Below are 24,261 nucleotides of genomic sequence, written 5' to 3'. Positions count from 1 at the left end.
TTGGATTGATCCCTTATCATTATATAGTGTCCTTCCTTGTCTCTTGTAACGTTCTTTATTTTAAAGTCTATTTTATCTGATATGAGTATTGCTACTCCAGCTTTCTTTTGATTTCCATTTGCATGGAATATCTTTTTCCATCCCCTCACTTTCAGTCTGTATGTGTCCCTAGGTCTGAAGTGGGTCTCTTGTAGACAGCATATATATGGGTCTTGGTTTTGTATCCATTCAGCAAGCCTGTTTGTTTTCATTGGAGCATTTAATCCATTCACGTTTAAGGTAATTATCGATATGTATGTTCCTATGACCATTTTCTTAATTGTTTTGGGTTTGTTTTTGTAGGTCCTTTTCTTCTCTTGTGTTTCCCACTTAGAGAAGTTCCTTTAGCATTTGTCGTACAGCTGGTTTGGTGATGCTGAATTCTCTTAGCTTTTGCTTGTCTGTAAAGCTTTTGATTCCTCCATCGAATATGAATGAGATCCTTGCCAGGTAGAGTAATCTTGGTTGTAGGTTCTTCCCTTTCCTCACTTTAAGTGTATCATGCCACTCCCTTCTGACTTGTAGGGTTTCTGCTGAGAAATCAGCTTAACCTTATGGGAGTTCCCTTGTATATTTGTCATTTTTCCCTTGCTGCTTCCAATAATTTTTCATTGTCTTTAATTTTTGCCAATTTGATTACTATGTGTCTCGGCGTGTTTCTCCTTGGGTTTATCCTGTATGGGACTCTCTGCGCTTCCTGGATTTGGGTGGCTATTTCCTTTCCCGTGTTAGGGAAGTTTTCGACTATAATCTCTTCAAATATTTTCTCGGGTCCTTTCTCTCTCTCTTCTCCTTCTGGGACCCCTATAATGCGAATGTTGCTGTGTTTAATGTTGTCCCAGAAGTCTCTTAGGCTGTCTTTTCTTTTCATTCTTTCTTCTGTTGCCCAGCAGTGAATTCCACCATTCTGTCTTCCAGGTCACTTATCCGTTCTTCTGCCTCAGTTATTCTGCTATTGATTCCTTCTAGTGTAGTTTTCATGTCAGTTATTGTATTGTTCATCTGTGTTTGTTTGTACTTTAATTCTTCTAGGTCTTTGTTAAACATTTCTTGCGTCTTCTCGACCTTTGCCTCCATTCTTTTTCCGAGGTCCTGGATCATCTTCACTATTATTATTCTGAATTCCTTTTCTGGAAGGTTGCCTATCTCCACTTCATTTAGTTGCTTTTCTGGGATGTTGTTTCTTCATCTGGTACATAGCTCTCTGCCTTTTCATCTTGTGTTTCTGTGAATGTGGTTTTTGTTCCACAGGCTGCAGGATTGTAGTTTTTCCTGCTTCTTGCTTCATTGATTCCTTACTGCACTTATATTCAAGACAGAGTTCCATACATTGGCCCACAGACTACACTATGTGACCTCTGTTTACCTCTTCAACCTCATCTTAGTGTCTCTTCCTCCAGATCTTTCAGTTTATATATGTGCCATATTCTTTCCTGCTCATCACTTGAGCACTTGCTGGTCTTCTGCTAGAATGTTCTTCCCTTTCTCTGGTTAACCACTATTTATCCCTTGGATCTCAACTAAAATGTCACTCCTCAGTCGGGCCTGTCTTGTTACCAGTCTCTCATGATACCCTCTAATTGCCGTTTAATACCACACAATAATTATGCAACTGTTAGATAATAACTATGCAATTATATAGGTAATTATTATTTAATGGCTATCTTTTAAACACTAAACTATAAACTCCATGGGAGCAGAAACCTCATCTATTTTTTATAATTTTATTAAGTTTTATTGAGGTATAATTCCCTTATCATGAAATTCTCCCACTGAAGTATACAACTTATTTAATAAACTTATAATTGTGTGATCCTCACCACAGTCATTTTAGAAAACTTCCATCATTGCAAAAATGTTTCCTTGTATTCATTTGCAATTCACCACTACCACTCCCACCCCCAGCCCTTGGCAACCACTAAGCTTCTTTCTGTTTCTAAAAACATCTTTTCTGGACATTTCCAATAAATGGATTATATAATATATGGTCTTTTGTGCCTGGATTCTTCTACTTTGCATAATGTTTTGAGGTTCATCCATGTTGTAGCATGTATCAGGAGCCTGTTCCTTTTAATTGCTGAGAAGTATTCCACTGTATGGCTGTATGGCTATACTAAATGCTGTTTATCCATTGGTGAACAGTTGGATTGTTTCCAGTTTGGGGCTGTATTAAATAATACTACCATGAATATTCACATGTTTTTTAAGTAGAGTTTTGTTTTCATTTCTCTTGTGTGGGTACATGCTGCCAGGAGTGGAACTGCTAGTGGAGTTACATGTTATGTAGATGTTTTAACAGTTTAAGAAATCACCAAACTGTTTTCCAAAGTGGCTGTACCATTTTACAATAATGTATGAAGAATGCCAGTATCTCTATACCCTTGCCATTGATTATAGCCATTCTAGTGGGTATGCAGGTGGTATCTCATTGTTTCAATTTGCATTTCCCCAATGATTATGTTGAGCACTTTTTTATGTGCTATTAGCCATTCATCTTCTTTTGTGAAATGCCTATTCAATTCTTTTGCCCAGTTTTTAATTCAGTTGTTTGTCTTAGTATTGAATTGTAAAAGTTCTTTATATATGCTGGATACAAGTGCTTTACCTGATATATCATTTGCAAATATTTTCTCCCAGTCTGTCGTTATCTTTTCATACTTTTTTTTTTTTTTGTGGTACACGGGCCTCTCACTGTTGTGGCCTCTCTTGTTGCAGAGAACAGGCTCCGGACGTGCAGGCTCAGCAGCCATGGCTCACAGCCCTAGCTGCTCCGCGGCATGTGGGATCTTCCCAGACCGGGACACGAACCCATATCCCCTGCATTGGCAGGCGGACTCTCAACCACTGTGCCACCAGGGAAGCCCAATACTTTTTTTAAAAAATTTTATTTATTTCTTTTTGGCTGCGTTGGGTCTTCGTTGCCGTGCGCGGGCTTTCTTTAGTTGTGGCGAGTGGGGGGCTACTCTTCGCTGCAGTGCGTGTGCTTCTCATTGCAGTGGCTTCTCTTGTTGCAGAGCACGGGCTCTAGGCATGTGGCCTTCATGTGAGCTCAGTATTTGTGGCTCATGGGCTATAGAGTGCAGGCTCAGTAGTTGTGGTGCATGGGGTTAGTTGCTCCATGGCATGCAGGATCTTCCTGGACCAGGGATAGAACCCGTGTCCCCTGCATTGGCAGGTGGATTCTTAACCACTGTGCCACCAGGGAAGTCTCCTTTTCATACTCTTAATGATGGCTTTTGAAGAAGAAAAGCTTTGAATTTTGATGTAGTCGAATTTATCAATATTTTCCTTTATAGATCATACTTGTGATGTCATATTTAAGAGCTCTTTGTCCAACTCAAGGTAATGAAGATTTTCTATATTTTCTTCTAGATGTTTTTAGCTGTTATGTTTAGGTCAATGATCCATGGTGAGTTAAATTTTGTGTGTGGTGTGAACCAAGGGTCTAAGTTGTTTTGTTTGTTTTTGCATGTGGATATCCAGTTGTCTCTGCACCATTCCTTGAAGAGCCCACCCTCTCCCCATCAAATTTTCTAGGTACTTTTGTCGAAAATCAATTGTACATAAATGTAAGAATCTAATTCTAGATTCTGAATTCTGCTTCATTGATCTTTATGTCTACCCTTATGTCAGGACCATACTGCCTTAATTATTGTGGTTTCATAATAGGTTTTGAAATCAGGTTAGTGGAAGTCCTCCAACTTTGTTCTTTGTTTTCAGAATTGTTTTAGCTCTTCTAGATCCTTTGCAATTCCATATAAATTTTAGAATCAGCTTGTCAATTTCTACATAAAAGCATTCATAGACTTTTATAGGGATTGTATTAAATTTATCAATCAATTTGGAGAGAACTGCCATCTTGACAATATTGACTCTTCCAGGAACAAGGAATGTCTATTTATTTAGATATTCTTGAATTTCTCTCGGCAACATTTTGTGCTTTTCAGTGCACAAGAATTTCACTTCTTTTGTTAAATTTATTATTAAATATCTTATTTTTGATGCTATTGTGAATAAAACTGTTTCCTTAACTTCATTTTTGGATTGTTTGTTTCTGTTTTTGCTGACCATTTATTATTTGTCTCTGACCACTTACTATTTGGAAGTTGGAGGACTTCCACTAACCTGATTTCAAAACCTATTATGAAACCACAATAATTAAGACTGTATGGTACTGACATAAGGATAGACAATAAAGATCAATGAAGCAGAATTGAGAATCTAGAAATAGATCCTTACATATATGGCAAACTGATTTTCGACAATAGGGCTGGATGAATTAATGGGAAACTAAAAAGTGTTTTCACGTTTCTTACATAAACTTTCAATGTACTTTTAAAAGCTTTTTCATAGCATAATTTATATACTGCATTGTATATTTATTTTTATAGACTTTTAAAATACAGTCTTCTTGAAAAGAGCAGAGGCATCTTATTCATCTTTGTATTTCTGGCACACAGTAGTTACCTCAATAAATTTGTTGAATGAATGGAATATAGCAAAGCTTTGAATCAGCCATCCCTATTAAAAGGGAAGGGAAGAGCACTAGCTTTTTCAAGGATTAGGAATATGTTTTAGAATATCTTTGTAACTTGCTTTAGTGACTCGTCATCATATAGGGTTTTGCATATAGTTCCTGACTGGCTGCTAAGCAAGAGGGAGCTCATATAATAAACTCTGAGAACTTTCTCTCAAGAACTTCACATTCTCATAGCAAGAGATCTGCAAGGTAGTAGGTAATAAATCATTTATCTTTATCCTACAACTAATGCTTCTCAAATGTCTAACTGTATCTAGAGGAGTAATTAATGGGTAAAATCAAAGGCAATCTAAGATAACAGTTTAGGGATAAAACCCTATGAGTAAGAAGTGCTTCCAAAAATATCTTCTACTTAAGATAAATGAGCTTTAAACTCTATTTTAGTTAAAAGTTAAGGAGGAAAAGTCTAATTCACTAGTAGGACTAAATCTAAAGATCTACCACATTAAAAAGACATCTCATGTTTAAGATGTGCTCCAAAATAATATGGAAGCAGGAAAAGTAGGAGCAGGGGTTATAGATGAAATAATACTGAACTAAATCAACTATACTTCAATTAGAAAAAAAAAAAAAGACTGACCAAAATTGTTGAAGCTGGGTGATGGGTTCATTAAGGGTTTATTATACCATGCTATCTACTTTTGTGTAAATATTCCACAATAAACAGTTCCAATGAAAAAGATATCTTAATGGGATGGATATGACAGAAATTTCTGTCACAGAAATAAAGTATATAGTAGGCAAATCCTTTTTGTGTACAGATATCTTTAAAACAGTTTTTGTTCAAAAATCTGAACTTTTAAATCTCCAAGACAATTTTCAATTTTCTTTGAATAAATCTTTAGCAGAAAATACTGAGGAACAGGTCTAAATTACTTACAGAAAAAAAATGCCAAAAAAATTCAAAATTGCCCAATGCTTTGACTTTTCTTTATAATGAAAATCACCAAATTCCTTTCTGCTCTAAAAATATTATTGAAAATAAACTAAAAACCTCAGTGCTGCTCCTTATTATACCCACTTATAAAAGGTTTGTAACTTTCATAACAGATTGGAAACAAAAAGAGGGCCTGAGAACTATTAATTTTATAAAACCATGAGTGTTTGTTAGACAAACAGTAAACTGTTAGAGAAAATAGCAAATCAGTCATAATTTCCAAAGAAGATTCTTTTTTCAAGTGTAACAAATTTGACTGATGCATTTAGGGATAACTAAAAGGAATTACAACACAGAAGAAGAAAAACCCAAGAGAAAAGAAAGAAAAAAAAGTAAACTCTTCTCAAAAGATTCCCTAGAGGTCACAATTTAGTTCTGAGAAAAATGTTTTCTACTCTTGCCTTCAAGTTAAGTAACTACAACTTGAAAATATGACAGAATATACTGGAGAAAAACCCTGTTATCTTCCTTCCCAGCTTCATCTCCAAAATAAAAGGCAAACAATAAGTAGATGCAATTGACTAATTACTCATCTGTAACTCACCTGCAGGAAACATGAATCGCATTTCTCTTTCTGCTGCAGCAAAATCATTACTTCCATGAAGTGCATTCCTTAGCTCATCTGTGCCATAAATTGCCCTTAGACTAAAAGCAAGTTAGAGATGATGACCATCCAATCTGACATACTTTCTTTACTTTTTACATATGCATTCTATTTAGGAATTTTACAGAAGCATCGCCACTTCTCACATATGGAGGTCTTAATCTATTTTGAATTTAAGCATAAATCTATCTACATGAGGGTCAAGTATATTTAAATCTGCGGGAGGGATACACTGGAAAAATGAGTTACCTGGGTGAAAAAGAGGTGTTGTTTTGTGACAACTGAAAAAGCAATGCATTTTCAAAGTGCAAGAACTCAATGCCCTCTGGTTTCCAGACATTAATGATAATGCTGAAAATCTGAGTTTCTGGTCCTGCGTTACCAATATTCCCATGAAAAATCCTACATCAGTGGCAGTTTAATTCAAGGATGAGAGAAAAATAAGGCTAGTCAACCATAAATCAAAATTCTCTGAGACCTTTTGTGGTATTTGGTATTAAAATACACATTTAAGTAGTTAAAACACAAAATGGACCTCCCCAACCCAGCCCTCCACCACCACCAAAAAAAATCAGGTTATTTAGGAAAACCTTCAAATTAAAGAAAATTCCTATTACAATGTAATCAGATTTTTTTTTCATTTTCATAGTTGGATTCCATTTCTCCCCCAGGAAAGTTACCTGTCTGGGTGTGTCTCCTTAGCTACTAAGCTATTACTTGGTCCCAAGAGTTCTTTCCAGTAAGAGATGGCTTTATGTCTAGCTAATATCATGGCAACAAGTGGTCCAGAACTCATGTAAGCTGTTAAATTGGGGAAAAACATTTTCCCATACTGTTCCACATAAAAGTTACTACAGTGCTCAGGGCTGAGATGCAGTTTTCTTCTCTAAAAGAGAAACAAAATCAACAAAAGCATTATTGACAGTTCAATAATACCTCATTAAGTCATTAATAATTTGAAATTAGTACCAATCTGACCACAAATTTGAGATTTATTTTTGTATTATGAACAAAGGGCAAGATAAGAAAGTTAAATGTAGGCTGTAAATAAGAATTATTTAACCTACTTAAGAAAAACTATTCCTGTTGGGCAGCCTCTTTCAACATATGGTATGTTAATGACAAATTCATCATATCTCCTTCTTAAAGTAAAAACACGCCAATCATCAATATTCTGTTAATACATACTTTGCATAAAGTAACAAAATTGGACTTTAGAATATTCCAAATTCATCTTTCCCTATCTATTTGTGATATTTTCCTATTCATTGTGAAATTTTCCTACATATTTTAGGGAGCTGGTCTCATTATGGTATTTAGAAATAGTACACAGGATAATGATGCAGTAAACAAGTTTTTCACTTGAACATGAAAGTTGTATATTCTTTATTCTGGTTCTGCCATAAATATGTTGATTCACTATGATTTTAAGAATAATTAGTTAGCATTAAGTTTGTTAATTTGAAAGAATATGAAATGTTTGGGACAAATAAATGTTACTTTTGTTCACAAATGAGAAACTATATGAATGAATTATTAAATTTTAAAAACCAAAGAAGCTGAGTCAGTCATTCTTCCAATTAGAAAGCTTCACATTTTCCCTAAGAGCAACTATTTGAGTACATCTTGTTTATTTATTTATTTTTGGCTGCGTTGGGTCTTCGTTGCTGCGCATGGGCTTTTCTCTAGTTGTGGCAAGAGGGGGCTATTCTTTGTCGCCATGCACGGGCTTCTCATTGCGGCGGCTTCTCTTGTTGAGGAGCACAGGCTCTAGGCACGTGGGCTTCAGGAGTTGTGGCACGTGGGCTCACCAGTTGTGGCTCACGGGCTCTAGAGAGCAGGCTCAGTAGTTGTGGAGCACGGGCTTAGTTGCTCCGTGGCATGTGGGATCTTCCCGGACCAGGGCTCGAACCCGTGTCCCCTGCATCGGCAGGCAGGTTCTTAACCACTGTGCCACCAGGGAGGTCCCTTGAGTACATTTTTTAAAAAATCACTCCATTACTACTGTTTATCAGATCCACTAAAGGTGGATCATGAGGGAAAGGGCTCAAAATATAATAGAGGGATTCAAAGTAGACATCAAGGAAAACTCGCTGGAGTAAGGATGATGAGACATGGAGATAAATTACTAGGGGAAGGCTAAAAATCTCCAAGATTAAGGCAGATATCCATCTTTCTAAAATGGGTTAGAGGGCTTCCCTGGTGGCGCAGTGGTTAAGAATCTGCCTGCTGATGCAGGAGACATGGGTTCGAGCTCTGGTCTGGGAAGATCCCACGTGCCACGGAGCAACTAAGCCCGTGCGCCACAACTACTGAGCCTGCGCTCTAGAGCCCGCGAGCCACAACTACTGAGCCTGTGCTCTAGAGTCCATGAGCCACAACTACTGAGCCTGTGTGCCACAACTCCTGAAGCCCACGAGCCTAGAGCCCATGCTCCGCAACAAGAGAAGCCACTGCAACGAGAAGCCCGTGTACTGCAACAAATAGTAGCCCCCGCTCGCCACAACTAAAGAATAGCCCAAGCACAGCAATGAAGACCCAATGCAGCCAAAAATAAATAAATAAATAAATAAATTTAACTAAATAAATAAAATAAAATGGGTTAGATTTTCCTGAGAGTACAGTGTGAATTTTACCAAGTGACCTACTTCTTAAAGTCCCTTCCAAAACTATCATGTGTCTTCAAGTTTCAGAAACTTGATAATATTGCTTGGTTTGTAGAGAGGGATCTAAACTGCCCAGAGCAAGAATCTTGTAGAGATGCTTACTAGGTAGGTCAGCAATGCTATGAACAGGCTCTACTGGACAAACATAATATTCTCACTAGTCAAGGATCAGTTACAGTACTGTAAAAAAAAAAAAAGGTGCTGACATCTATTCTCATATTAAAATTCATATAGTCAAGAAATAGAAGAAATTTGAGAAGTTATAACAGTGCCTGATTTAGTATAATCCTTGATTTTATTATTTAAAATTAAGGGGCCTCCCTGGTGGCGCAGTGGTTGAGAGTCCGCCTGCCGATGCAGGGGATGCGGGTTCGTGCCCCGGTCTGGGAGGATCCCATATGCCGCGGAGCGGCTGGGCCCGTGAGCCATGGCCGCTGGGCCTGCGCGTCCGGAGCCTGTGCTCCGCAACGGGAGAGGCCACAACAGTGAGAGGCCCGCATACCGCAAAAAGAAAAAAAAAAAAAAATAAAAAAATAAAATTAAGATATGCCAGTATTTGTGATTCTTATGCATATTGATTTGAGTGCTTTTTTTGCTGCATTGTAAGCCCTTATCTGCCATTATACCCCTTAACAAGCAAGGGAAGCTATATTCTGCAGGTATGCTAGCTAATGCAGCATAATTTTAAAAATTAAGGGCTCATCTTAAACTAAAGTTGATACTGAATCAGTGATTCCATCAGTTGCTTTAAAATTAGATCAGAAAAACTTTTTTGGAATTTAGATTAATATTTTCACAAAGAGGGAATTTCCTGGCAGTCCAGTGGTTAGGAGTCTGTGCTTTCACTGCCAACGGCAGGGGTTGAATCCCTGGTAGGGGAATTAAGATGCCGCAGCCGCGGCCAAAAAATAAATAAATAGAAATCAACAACAACAACAACAACAACAACAAATATTTTCACAAAGAGGAGTCATTAGTTTGTAACACAGGAAAGACTGCTGCCTACTGAAAGAATACATCATATTTTAGGAGGTTTTTCCTAGATGGGACAAGAAAGCCTCAAGTTCAATGAACTCCCACCTATAATAGAGCCTATTTTTAAAGCATACTATACAAAGGACAAATGATTCCACTGACATGAGACACCTGGAATAGCAAAGTCATAGAGACAGAAAGTAGAATAGTGGTTACCAGGGGTAGGGAGAGGGCTAAACAGGGAGTTAGTGTTTAATGGGTACAGTTTCAGTTTGAGATGATGAAAAAGTTCTAGAGATGGATAGTGGTGATGGCTGCACAACAGTGTGAAGGTACTTAATGCCCCTGAAATGTACACTTAAAAATGGTTAAAAAGGTAAATTTTATGTTGTGTATATTTTATCACAATTAAAACAAAAAAGAAGCATACAATATACCAAGGTGTTCTTTGGTTTGAAATTTCTTGCTGACTAGGGAAAGTGTTAAATATTAGCATTTATACTAAGTTTTTTTTTAACAGTTTTAATTTATAGTTATCATTAACTCCTTAATTATTTTTTCACTAATTTTTTTCAAAATATGGACTTAAAAGACAAATTGGAAACTTTATATTATTTTGTTTTTTTCTCAAATTAATGAGTAATATACTTACAGGGCTAAAAAACTCAAAGCAATATAAAAAGGTTTATATGAAAAATCTCATTCCCATCTGTCCTAACCCAGCCTGTTCTTCCTTGCCCTCAATATGCAACCATTTTTTAATGGTTATTTATCTCCTAGTTTCATTTTGCAAATACCGGCAAACATGAATATATATTCCTTTTTCTCTTTCTATCACAGAAAGTAGCTACACATTGTTCTGCATCTTGCTTTTTTCCAGAACAGGACACAGAGAGGTTTATAATTAGTTGCATGGTATTCAATTTGGTGGATCGCCAGGGTCAATTTAACCAATCTTCTAATGCTGGGTTGTTTTCAATCTTTTACTTGTAAATAAATAATGCTGCAAAAAATAACCTAGATATAGGTCACTTCATATTAATACATGGGTTATAGGAGAGATTCCCAGAAGAGTACTGCTGGGTTTAAGGGTATATGCATCTGTAATACTGATAGATAATTGCCAGATCCCCTTCCATAGGGGTTATGTCATTTACTTTTATATTCTTGCCAGATGGTATCTCAGTGTCATTTTAATTTGCCTTTTTCCTGCTTAGAGATTGAGCATCTTTTCCTATGTTTCAGAAGCATTTGTTTTTCTTTTTCTGTGACCATCCACATGTACTGCCCATTTTCAACTGAATTTTTATCCTGTTCTAGCAGCTTTTTATATACTAGGGAGATTAGCCTTTGTGATATGAATTACAAATCTTCTTCCCAAGTTTGTCATTTGTTTTGACTTTGTTTATTATGTTTATTTGGCCATGTGCAAGTTTTTTATATTTATACTTTTATCAATCTTTTCCTTTATGGTACCTAGACTTTTTTTTTTAAATAAATTTATTTATTTTTGTCTCTGTTGGGTCTTCATTGCTGCACATGGGCTTTCTCTAGCTGTGGCGACCGGGGGCTACGCTACGTTGCAGCGCATGGGCTTCTCATTGCGGTGGCTTTTCTTGTTGCAGAGCACGGGCTCTAGGCACACGGACTTCAGTAGCTGAGGCACATGGGCTTCAGCAGTTGTGACGCGTGGGCTCAGTAGTTGGGGCTCGCGGGCTTTAGAGCACAGGCTCAGTAGTTGTGTCACGCGGGTTTAATGGCTCTGCAGCACGTGGGATCTTCCCAGACCAGGGCTCAAACCCATGTCCCCTGCATTGGCAGGTGGATTCTTAACCACTGTGCCACCAGGGAAGCCCGAGTTTTCTCCTTTTTTTATTTTTTAAAAGATTCAATAGGCAATATAACACTGTATATTTATTAGAGAATAAAAAACTGAAATTTCAAATAAGGATGGTAGAGAAAAAAGGAAGATTAAAAATATTCCATTCTAAAGACACAGACATAGAGAATGGACTTGAGGACATGGGGAGGGGAAAGGGTAAGTTGGGTCACAGTGAGAGAGTGGCATGGACATATATACACTACCAAATGTAAAATAGATAGCTAGTGGGAAGCAGCCGCATAGCACAGGGAGATCAGCTCGGTGCTTTGTGACCACCTAGAGGGGTGGGATAGGGAGGATGGGAGGAAGATGCAAGAGGGAGGAGATATGGGGTTATATGTATATGTATAGCTGATTCACTTTGTTATAAAGCAGAAACTAACACACCATTGTAAAGCAATTATACTCTAATAAAGATGTTTTTAAAAAATTCCATTCTATTTGTTAATTTTTTTAAATTTGATAATGTTTAACAACACTCTATATTCATTTTCAAAACTACCAACTGCAGAACAAGTATAAGGCTTAAAACATTAAACGTTTGTAAATAACTGGAAAAAAAAAAACAACAACCAAAAAAACCACCCAACAGGTGCTTCCCTGGTGGCGCAGTGGTTGAGAGCCCGCCTGCCGATGCACGAACCCGTGTTCGTGCCCTGGTCCGGGAAGATCCCACATGCCATGGAGCGGCTGGGCCCGTGAGCCATGGCCGCTGAGCCTGCGTGTAAAAACACTCAACAGTCAAGAGAATACCAAGTAAATAGACTGTGGCTCATCTGTACAGAAGAGTATTACACAGAAGTTAGGAAGAATGAGATAGATTCAGATGTAATGATCTAAGGGACTATGATAATAGTAATATCTGAGGGACTCTGTAAAGGGGGTCAAGGGAAGGGGACTGTCCTACTTTATGGGGGGAAAATGTTTGTAAATGCATTAAAAAAATTCTAGAAGAACAGGAAAAGTGTTAAGTGGTTGCCTCTCTCTGGAGTTTAGGACTTGAGCTGGGAGAGGAGAGATGGAAGAAAAAGAAATTTTACTTCTCATTTTATATCCTTTTGAAATGTAAAAAATCTTTTGTAATATTATCACATGTAACTTTTATACTTACAAGAATAAACCTAAATTTCATGCTAAATACTAAGGATCTAAATGGGCTAACACATTTACATAAGCATTTTTAAAAGGTAAAATCAAAGGTAATCTTGGACTTCCCTGGTGGCGTAGTGGTTAAGAATCCGCCTGCCAATGCAGGGGTCACGGGTTCGAGCCCTGGTCGGGGAAGATCCCACATGCCGCGGAGCAACTAGGCTCGTGCACCACAACTACTGAGCCTGAGCTCTAGAGCCCACAAGCCACCTACTGAAGCCTGCGCGCACAAAGCCCGTGCTCCGCAACAAGAGGAGCCACTGCACTGAGAAGCCCACGCACTGTGACAAAGAGTAGCCCCTGCTCACTGCAACTAGAGAAAGCCCGTGTGCAGCAAAGAAGACCCAACGCAGCCAAAAATAAAAATAAATAATAGTAATTAATTAAAAAAATAAGGTAATCTAATATAAGTTTAGGGATATAACCCTATGCCTAAGAAGAGTTTCCAAATATATCTTCTACTTAAGATAAGTGAATTTTAAATTCTATTTTAGTTAAAAGCTAAGGAGGAAAATCCTAATTCACTAGAGAGAAAAAAAAACATGATGATCCTGCCCAGAAGTTACCTGAACAATGGTGAATCCAGATCTGAGAATAATATCTTGTATCTCCTCCTCTTTGTCAACAATATCTGGTTTGATAATGGCCAGAGTCTTTTCTACATAGATCTGAGGTGGGGGCATTGATAGCTCCATTCTGGCTTTTCAGGGTACAATTTAAGAGATTCTTGATTGGTATCAACTGCAATGACAGGCACCCCCTGCCCCAAATTTAATGTAATTGTGACTAAACAGCATTATCAGGTGCTTGATTTTATTAATTTATAAAGCTGGAAACTGTCATACCTTTTTCAACAAGCAGCGTCTCAATAATACGATTTCTACTCTGCGTCTAAGTCCTGCCGTGGGTTTTCCTAAGCACTTTCATGGAGGTGGAGAGACCAAGGAGCAAGGCGAAAGCCTAGGACCCTGGGGGCCCAGGAGGAGACTAGGTCTGCAACCCTCCGCGCTGCTCAGCGTCCCGCCCCCCGGGAAGCTTAGCGTCAGGCCCGGTTGGAAAGCAGAATCCCTGACCCTCTGTAGGCTGCACCCCCAGATTCCTTCTGAATCCGACCCTCATCTGGGCACTCACCTCAGCCCGGGCTCCTCGAGAGTCACCACATGTTGTTGCTAGGAGACCGGAAACTCAGCTTAGAGACGGTGGCTGCAGAGGCCCAATTCCAGCAGAGCGCTTCACAGCCCTTGGCTAGCTCAAGAAAGGGAACCAGCCACAGGCATTTTTATTTCCCTTGCACATTTTAAAAGCAATAGACGTTTTCTAACATTTTCCTCATAATTTATCTTACTTCATCCTCCTAGCCATTCGAAGGACACTTCAATTATCTCCACTTTATAAATGAGACAAATCATACACACTTTCCCTCGTCCTACCCCAGCCCCTTCCAGACAGTGTATGTAAGAAAACCCATGTTAAATACCTTCCCTATTTCACCAGATAATGCTATCCCCTCTATTCCCAGCTTCTGTAAACATGAAAAGGCAATCTTCGACTTGTGAAATAACATTTATTTAAAGAGCAGTAAAAGAGGTTTCATCTATTTACCTCTAAATTAAGCCTATGGAACAAAGACATGGGCAACATATATGGCATAACCCCAAATCTCAGTTTTCTGTGTTTTCTTTATATTATGTCCACGGGCACCTTTAGTTCTTTGGTTGTAAGTTAAGGCATTATTCTTATTGGAAAAGAAAACAGAGAAGTGGTAAACAAGTACTGGGATCTTCTCTAGGTCAGAGTCTCAATGAAAGATCCAAATTCCAGAAAAGTTCAGGGTAGCAGCTCCAAGTTAGCAAAACAGGTTTTCCATCATCCATGGGGTTGGTTAGTTCTCATTCCAGACTATTTAAGTCTCTTCTTTCGTCTAACCAAATACTCAGCACCTACAGGGTCAAGGAAGACAGCAAGCTATGAAACTTTATGGAGGTTTGAAAGCAGTTTTCTTTCTTTCTCTGCAGAGATTCGACTACACTTTTCTTCTTTAAAGTAAGAAGCTGCCCAGAAAAGAAACCCTGAAATGTCTTCTTCTGACTACCATATCTTATCTCCTATAGATGGGAAAATGTGAACATATATTAATACCAACAGGTACAGCAACCAAAAAATGGACAGTGACTCCAGCCTCTGGTCTGCATGTTCAGCCCTCTGACTTGAGGCTCTGGAAGCAGATGCGCCCATTATTTATCTATCCCCAGGTCTCTTAAGAGCTCTTCACTGCTGCCTGCCTTCCTAGACTATTTTACTTCACTATCTATTAAAGCTGGTCCCACAGAGGCTCAGTTTTCCAAACCAGCAGGTACAATGTCAGTCCTTCAGGTCCTTGAATCACCTCTGAACATAAACTCTGGGAACACAAGGTCACTTCAACATCACCCTTATTCTCACAGACTTTCTAAAATCAGATTCCGGAAACTACATTCCTTTTTCTTGCAGCTCTCTACCTACAGTACCTGAATCTGTTCCAAGACTTCTCGCTGCATCTCCACAGCCATATGGTACACCTGATGATCAGAGTCATTGTACATCACAGCATTCTGGAACATCAGCATCAGGTCCCTCTGGAACTGAGTCATGGTGCGAATACGTCCCTTAGACAGATTCCTTTTCAGGCTAGTTAAGTCCATGGGTCTACAGGTGGCCAAGAGAAACCAGAGGAAATCAAACCTTCATGTGGAACATGTGGTGACCTCACATGCTCTCCTGAAGAACTAACCAGCTCTTAATGAAAACTGTAGTAAAGATAACAATCCCCATCAGATAATAAAATAGCAACAGCAGCTAATATACGACTGCTTACAATAAGCCAAGTGCTATGCTAGGTACTTTCTAAATGAACTCACTTGATCCTCTCAATAAACCTATATGGTAGGTACCATTATCACAATTGGCAATGAGGAAACTGAAATCAAAGAAGTTAGGTACTTGCCCAAAGTCACACAGCTTAGTTTCCAATTCAGAAACAGCCTGACTCCAGAGCCCATAGGCCCAGCCATTTCACTTTACAATTGGAGGTATCAAAGTTATAAAGAGCTCCAATGATCAGTTTGTCACAGGGTGGTTACTGACCGATTGTTTACAATGTGTAGTCATATACTAGGTATTTAATCAACTGTTTTTACTGTATAATCAAAAGCTCAGAGTTTTTTTTTCTTCTTTCATGGAGATGAAAAGAGAATCAAGTGAATATTAAGGTAAATATTATATAATGTGATACAGAGAGTGGGTATATAAGAGAAGGCACAGCAGCGTAGAAAGAGGACTGAACTGAGAGGTAAGACTGGGGTTTAGTTCTAGCTCTGCTATTCACTGTTGATCACAGACAAGTCATGACCACCTCTGAGTCTTAGTTTCCTCATCTACAGAATTAAGGAGTCTGTCTCCAAAGGTTCTTTTCTGATCTTTTATACACTAACATACACTGGTTTATGACAGCATTTTAGATGAACTATGCTATAAAAATCCAAAATACTGCAATCAACCAGTGTTTATAACATCCATTTGGATTACCATCTTTGCCTTAGCATACCTATAACTGCCTGAATGAATAGTGTTCCTTTTAAAGTTTTGCTCTGAAATAACAGTGACAAAAACTACCAAAGGCTAATGTAAGATTATAATAAATGGATCATATTACTTAAAAGTCAATACTGATAAAAGCCTCTTTAGCCTCTTGTTCCCTATATTCTCAAATGAGGACTGAGCTTACCTTACCATAACTTTATAAACTTGTTCAGCTGTAAAGTATATCTTGAGCTTAAGTAATGTAAATGAAATAAAGAAATAATATAACAGATGTGAAATAAAGTATGAAAAGACAGATATAAAAGCAACCAACCTTTCTTGACCCCTTTTCCACTGACCTTTTCACCACATCCTTGTATCCTGGGGCCTGCCTTTCTGACACAGGCTTCAGAAACGGACTGCTGAACCTGTTAAGGGACAAACCCAGAGAGGATGAAGAAACCCTGGAAGGTCACCCTAAATGAGAAGAGTGGCTGTGAATACCGAGAGTGGCTTGGAGTCCTACCTGTGACTGGCTATCATCTTCCAGACTGGCAGGAGAGTCTTCTTAAATAGCAAGTGATCCTGAACAGGGTCACTATGGCCTACACCAGACCTATAGGATAAAGCAGAGCAGAAAAGAAACAGTAACTTCACAGATGGTATTCTGTTCCCCCTAGATGCTTGATAAGGTTTCCTCAACACATAGTGCTCCTAGTTAACATCTGAAGGAAATAACACCACAGGAATGAAACATGCTTTCATAAAGGACCCCAGACTCTATAAATATTCTCTTACTGATCAGTATTATCAAATGAAGTGGTTAGATTCTTGTAAAGTGTACTAAAAATAGGCAACTGCCTTTGCCTTTTGGAATCTTGCTGATTTGCCCATTAGCACCTGTGACTCTAAAGAACTGGTCTATAAAAGTAGTCTTTGTTCACTGATGTCTCCCAAGTTCCCGGTACATACTAGGTGCACAAATAAGTATTTGATAAATGAATCTGGTCCTGTTTTTTATGCAGAAATATGCCACATTAAGAAGTATCTCTCCCATACTTCCAGGGGAAAAAATACTTGGTTTCATATCCCACGGAATTCTCTTACACTTCATCTGAATGCTATACAATTTAAATATTTTTCCTTTTCACTCTCCTCTGTACAGTAATCTTTAAAATACCAAGAAAAATCCATTTCTCCTCATGGTCCTTCCTTCTCTGGGCTAAACTGCCTAATTTATTTAGTTTTTCTTTAGAAGTGCAACTGCTCAATGTTTTATTTCATTTTATAATTTTCCCAGTTGGCAAGTTTTCTATTTACCTCAAAGTTAAACATCATGTTACACCTCACACTTTATACACTGCATTATTCTCTCTAAATAGGCTCTCTTCACACCTAAGGTTTCACACCCTCATTTTGCTTTATGTACCACATTGTGTGCATCCATTTGAGCACAACTCATAGCTTATCATTCTCCAATTTGAATAGCTCCACATAACTAGTCATTTTCATGATGCACTATCTCACCTGTATCTAAATTACATACCGCAAAAATCAATTTTTCCTTAAGCCCAGAACCCTACAAGAACAAGGGACTTAAAGCCCAAAGCAAACCTCTTCTTTTGTCTCTCATCAATCAGAATAAACAATAGGTCCTTGGTACTGATGCAATTTTGTTCATATAGCCACAAAACAGGTATTTATTGTTTCCATTACATGAAAGGTACTACAATAGGTTTTGTAACTTCATAATCACCTTTGCAATATCTTAAGAAACAATCCCTTGCTTACCTTTATTTCCATCTATTTGGAAATGCATGCCAAGCAACTACAAGTAAAAGTGTGGGAGTGGAAAGGATATGCAGACTTAGACTGGTACTCCAAAGGTTCTACTTTACTCCTGAGAGTCAGTACAGACTAAGGAAGAAGCCAGAAAAGAGGGGCCTAGGGAATGTCTATCTTTCGAAGTAGTTTTAAGGTTCCCTAATGATAGCACAAGAACTCAAATGCCTATCTCCCCTTAAGCTATCTAGCCAAGCAGACTCAATTACTAATATCTACTGCTTTCTAATAAAGATTTCATGTTTAACCTAAATTCTAAGATAAGAGTGTGGTGTTTGCGTTACAAGATGCTGAAATGTCATGAGATAAAACATCCCAGATTAGAGATTTCCCGTTTTGGGGATAGTCATCATATGCCATCTGCTCATACTCACAATTGGAGTTATAGAAAAGCAAAGGAAACAATTCTTCAACAAGCTAGGTTTTTAGCTGCATTCTATTTGTGTAACAAAATTTTGTAATCTGCTATTTACAAAAATATATATGCATGGTTCAGTTGTATACATTAAACAAAAGAAGGCTAAAATAATTACTGGTTTGCCTTCCCACAGATAATGTAGGTGGATCTGGGATAGAGGAAAGAAAAAAAAACAGTTCATACTATCTTCTCTCAATACTTAGACACAAGACTAGGCCCAGAAGATGAACTATTTGTTACATAACAAAAATAACTTTGTTTTTCTGATTTAAAAAGAAATTCATTTTTTTTTTTCATGAAACCAACTTTTGAGCCTGAGCCCAAAATATTTTATTTAATTTATGTTTTTCCTGTGCAATATATCTTTTTTTTTTTTTTTTGCTTATCTATTTTTTTTTTAATTTTTTGCCTTATAACAAATTTAATCAGTTATACATATACATATGTTTCCATATCCCCTCCCTTTTGCGTCTCCCTCCCACCCTCCCTATCCCACCCCTCCAGGCGGTCACAAAGCACCGAGCTGATCTCCCTGTGCTATGCAGCTGCTTCCCACTAGCTATCTACCTTACGTTTGGTAGTGTATATATGTCCATGCCGCTCTTTCACTTTGTCACAGCTTACCCTTCCCCCTCCCCATATCCTCAAGTCCACTTTACTGAAAAAAATTAAGATTCTAAAATGTGCCCTCTGGCCCCATAGTTATTTATGTTAAAAACAGACAATTATATAAACAATTTCCCAAGATGTGTGAAAAAGGAACAAGGGCGATAATAACTTTAAAATAATTTTTAATTTCAAGTTAATAGGAGATGCTTTAGTATTTTTAAAAGTATAGTTTGTATAATATTGGACTTGAGTGATAATCTGACTCAGCAACATTTCCTGAATAAATAGAGAGAAGGATTACTTATGAAAGAGATTCTTAATGTTGGTAAAACAGTCTTGTTTTATAAGATGAAAGCATACAGACTCTATTTATACAGTAAAATTATATTTAATTCTAGTTCTAGTGTTTTCGAGCTCTAGTTCTCTACTTTTCAATTTACAAAAGTAATCAATGTCCGTGGCAACAAATTCAAATAGGCGTAAACAGAAGTAAAAGTATTAATCCTAACAACATGGGATAAAAGTCTATACTTACAGCTTTGAGGAGGTAGCATGGCTGAAAATGATATCCACCAGAGGAGTCTCCTGGATGCTGAAGCTATCATCACACTCACCTGAAGAACGCTGGTCTTCCATCTCTGACACATACCCTTCACTCTGGTCCTCCTCTTTGGATTCTTGCTGAACCTCCCCCTGGGAATGCCAGGAAACAAAGGAAAGTTTAGAAAGAGATTTACTATCTTCAAGGTAATTTTTCTTGCATGGGGTAACTGAAGGCTGACCTTAAGGTAAGAATAGGCCAGTTATATAAAGTTATAGAATAAGTTGGAGAAAGGTGACTTAACTAGACCTAAGACAAAGAATTCTTAGAGAACTCTGACTCTGTATCCCAAGAAAAAATAAAAAAGCAATATACTCTATTCTAGATAGATGTTGTTTTCTTTTAAAACTGTCATTATTACTTGTGGCCCTGGAGCTAACTAGTCTAGCTGGCCAGATAATATTAATGATAATGGTATTCTAAATTTTACTGATTGCTTACTATGAGCCAGGGACTATGCTAAGTGCTGCACGTGAATTATCTCATTTAAAATTCACAGTACACCTATAGGTAGAGCACTATTATTCCATTTCAGAAGAGAAAACTGAGGTTCTAAAATGTTCACTAGGGCTTCCCTGGTGGCGCAGTGGTTGAGAGTCCACCTGCCGATGCAGGGGACATGGGTTCACGCCCCGGTCCGGGAGGATCCCACATGCCGCAGAACGGCTGGGCCCGAGCCATGGCCGCTGGGCCTGCACGTCCGGAGCCTATGCTCCACAACGGGAGAGGCCACAACAGTGAGAGGCCAGCGTACCGCAAAAAAAAAAAAAAAAAAAAAAATGTTCACTAACCTGCCTAAGCCTACACAGCTAACTGATGCTAAAACCAGGATTTAGACCCCGGTAACTGAACTCTCTGGAGTTAGCCTATGTGCTCTAACCATTCGGCCTGCCTCTTTGTGCAGAGGACTGATCAGACAGCTGGTTTAAGTTATTCACTTACCTCTTCACTCTCTGTGGGTTGTTCCTGAAGTGCCCAAATATCTGAGGGAGGTGGAGCCACCTCTGGCCTTCCATTTTCTCCCAGTAATGACTTCTCAGCTACCAAGGGGTCTACCTTGGCTGAAAGCTCTTCAGGCTCTTTGCAGGGCTCCCCCTCTCCTCCAGTAGCTTCAACTCCCCTCGCCTCTTGTTGTCTGGTGCCAGATGAAGGGCAGCAGCCTTCACCTGATTCTTTGCTGCTAATGCACAATGGCTCCATTAAATAAGCTACCTGCAATCATAGTTTACTGTTAGATGTATAAGAACACCAGTGGAAATCATCATCTACATATCAATAATGCCACATCATTACACTACCAGTGTGACTAAGTTTGAGATGGTAAGGGTTAATTGATTCATTCAGTCATTTTAAATTTATCAAATATCTTATATACACAGGTACTGGGCTAATTGGTAGGGACCTAACAGTAAACAAGATAGACATGATTCTTGCCTCAAGGAGCTTATGTTCTAATTTTTCATCTCAAGTGTCAACTCGAAACTGGTAACGACTGTCTAAAAAACTGCTAAAAACTTTGCCTGCCACAAACAATGCAGATAGAATTGGCAATATGTGAACAATTGGCAAGACCAGATTCTTGCTGGTCTTGACCTAGGTTCTACTGAGTATGTAGAGTTGCCACATAAACTCTCTGTCCAATTCTCTTTATTTCTGGTCCTCAGCCCTTCACTAGGGAAATACGAACACTGCAAAATATTGCCTCGAAGTCTTAACATTATAAGCTTCAAGGGGAGTTTGGGCAAGTGTCACCTCCCATGACTCTGAAAGAATGAATTACAAGGATACTCCTAAAGATAGGCCTATATACAGAAATCCCACTTCCTCTGATCAGGCTCCTAATGACTGGGATCTTAGAACATTCAGTCAAAAAGTACATATTTGGCACATGTTTTGTATCAGCACCAAGTGCTGGAGACACAGAAATGAACTCAGTTCCTGCCTATGTGGACCTTATATTTTAGTAAACAATAATGAGAGTGGTAGAAGTATGTATGGGTAAACATTCTCTTAGGAAGTTGAGATTCTTCCCACCTTTGGAAATAATGGCTCCCCATTACCTCAGAGAGAAAGTGGAGGAGGTTCTGGCGGCTGACTTGCTCCGCCTCTTCCTGAGATTCCTCACTGCCTCCGTCCCCCACAAGCAGCTCATGAGGTTCTCTCCCTGGGCTGCTTTCCTCTAGTTCCTCAGCCCCTGGCTCCTCAGTTTCCCTCCAGCTGCCCATATCAAGATCCAAACTGGAGTCCCATGAGCTGAAGAGTGACCTGCAATCGTTGCTCAACTCAGAGTCATTGGGATAATCTTGTTCAGAATCCAACCAAACCCATTCATGCCCCATCTGTAAATACACAGAAAAAAAAATGCATTAAATTCACTCAAATCAATATCCCTAAGGCATTTCCATCTCCCAATTTTGGTAGAAAGGGGTCAGAAATTTTTTTCGACTCAACATCAGGAAGAGTAAAAACTAGCTGAAGGGAGACATCAGGATCCGTCATTAGGAATAAAGTGATCCGTCATTGGGAATAAAGAAAAAGCCCTATGTCAAACAGTATAATAGAATTATCACCCAATAATTATTTGATGTTAGATTTCCTCATACTCTAATTTAGAGAAATAACTGGAGCATTGCTAGCTGAAATGAATTCCTCTATCCCAAACCACCCTTAAACTCAACTGCAAGGCAACAATTATGATGGACAAGGGATCTTTTCCTCAGCATATAGACATTTTTAACCTATCAACCATTAAATCCTCAATGCATACTAAGATACCTGTGGCATCCTTCTGGTCATATCCAGCTCTCACTTCTCAGAAACAGAACTGCAAATCAAGTTTTAAAAGTATCTTTCCTTGCTTTCAGGACACCACACTCCTGGTTTTCTTAGTCCTTCGTCCTCTCCCTTTTACAATTTTAATACATCCATCTGCTATGTTCTTGTTTGGGCCTCTGCTTCCTTAATACGTCCTTAAAAAAATGCAGCTACTTTGAGGTTTCAACTTTGATCTTTATTAAGGTGGCTTCCAAATCTCTCCACCTTTACTTTTTATATGCATTCTGGTCTCATTTCTCCATGCACCCAAAGGTCAACTCCCTTTAGGTGCCCTACCACCTCCTTCAACACTTATAAAACTAAAATCACTTTTCTTTCTGAACATCTCCCAATAATTTGCTCTCCCGAAATTCCTTACGCCTATCACTATTTTCTTAGTCCTGTTTTGACTCTTTCTTCTCTTATATTCAGTAAACAAGTCCACTTCCCAATTTACTTCCACAATAATTTTTCTCAATGCCCATCCTTTATATCTGAATAAATGTGATAGCCTCCTGGTCAGTTTCTCTATTCTTAATCCAACCTGCTCTGAATAGTCTCCCTATTCAATGCTTTACAATAGCTATCACCTCAAATTTCTCAATCTGTCACTCAAAGCCCTCCATAAATCAGGCTCTATTTTGTCCCCTTATCCTGGTACCTGTAATTCACTATTCTTTAATATGATTCCTAATTACATTAGTCTCATTTCCCCCACCTCAGATGCCTATACCTTAATTTAGCTTGCTAAGCTTATAAATCACATTCTCTACCAACCCAAAATCTATGTCCTTTAATGGACCTCTTCCTCCACAAACTTCTCCAACTTTTAGGGCTCCGTTGCTTATATCACATGCATGTTTGCAGACTGCTTTGGGAATATACTGTAATTGCATTTAATTTTCTAACTCCTGGATTGATTGAACTATCACTCACAAACACGGTATCTTCTACTTCCTTAGGATCCTAGCAAGCTTTATAGTTTTACTTAAGCCAAAAAGATCTGTGACTTGCAATCATAAAGTTCTATATCTTTCTCAAGAAGGCTCAAAATACTAGACAATACCCTATTAATCTCCATCTCTTTTTAATAAAAAGCTCACTAGTTCACTTCACTGACTTAGTTATTTAGTGACAGAAGTTGGGATAAACTCAGGTGATTAACTTGATAATTGAGTCTAGCCTTCAAACAGTAATGTTATGCACTCTAAAATACACAAGAACCCTACACATAGAAATAGAAAGGAATAATAATATACTATTCAAGAAATACCATGTGCAAAGACAGTATAAGTAAAACAAATGCCAAGGATAAAGATGCTAGCTATATCCATGCTTTAATCTTCTTTAAGCAATGACATGAACAGAAAACTCTGAAAACTTTAAGTTTTACCAAACATTGAAGAAAGGCTGAATATGGCAGTACTTACGGCACAATGCAGTACTTTTAAACATTATAAACTCAATCTTGGTTACTTACCTTCTCTGACCTGTAGAACAGTTCATATTATAAGACCACTTTCCCCCAACAATCTCATTCCCACAAATGACGAAAGTTTCTATACAGAAGAAATCACAAGTTTCACACACACATTCACACACTCAAAGAACACACCAAAGGCTAGAG

The 24,261-nt window shown here is 38.3% G+C and overlaps 2 protein-coding genes across 4 annotated transcripts in view; both read right to left on the bottom strand.

The window, feature by feature from the left end:
- NME5 (NME/NM23 family member 5) overlaps positions 1 to 13,964 on the bottom strand; it is a 38,799-nt gene extending 24,835 nt beyond the window's left edge. The window contains exons 1-4 of one of the 3 annotated variants that reach the window (XM_082621879.1): positions 13,924 to 13,964; positions 13,359 to 13,533; positions 6,801 to 7,006; positions 6,061 to 6,161 (exon numbers count right to left, since the gene is read on the bottom strand). In XM_082621879.1, coding sequence (XP_082478005.1) covers positions 6,061 to 6,161; positions 6,801 to 7,006; positions 13,359 to 13,487 — 436 coding nt within the window. In that variant the 5' untranslated portion in view covers positions 13,488 to 13,533; positions 13,924 to 13,964. Of the gene's footprint in view, positions 1 to 6,060; positions 6,162 to 6,800; positions 7,007 to 13,358; positions 13,534 to 13,637; positions 13,707 to 13,923 lie in introns of those variants that run through there. The other 2 variants (XM_082621881.1, XM_082621880.1) reach the window with 2 other exon arrangements.
- A 486-nt stretch (positions 13,965 to 14,450) lies between these two features.
- LOC309805118 (bromodomain-containing protein 8-like) lies at positions 14,451 to 22,062 on the bottom strand. Its single transcript, XM_082622948.1, has 7 exons — positions 21,881 to 22,062; positions 20,763 to 21,032; positions 19,755 to 19,912; positions 16,877 to 16,966; positions 16,710 to 16,778; positions 15,300 to 15,477; positions 14,451 to 14,732 (listed from the first exon to the last, which is right to left on the bottom strand). Exons 1-7 carry the CDS (start codon positions 22,043 to 22,045, stop codon positions 14,682 to 14,684), a joined length of 981 nt encoding a protein of 326 aa, XP_082479074.1. The 5' UTR covers positions 22,046 to 22,062; the 3' UTR covers positions 14,451 to 14,681.
- Between the last annotated feature and the right edge of the window lie 2,199 nt (positions 22,063 to 24,261).

This window comes from Mesoplodon mirus, assembly GCF_964341445.2.
Source record: "Mesoplodon mirus genome assembly, chromosome: 5".
NCBI lineage: Eukaryota > Metazoa > Chordata > Mammalia > Artiodactyla > Ziphiidae > Mesoplodon > Mesoplodon mirus.
This window is presented reverse-complemented; position numbering and strand designations above follow the sequence as displayed.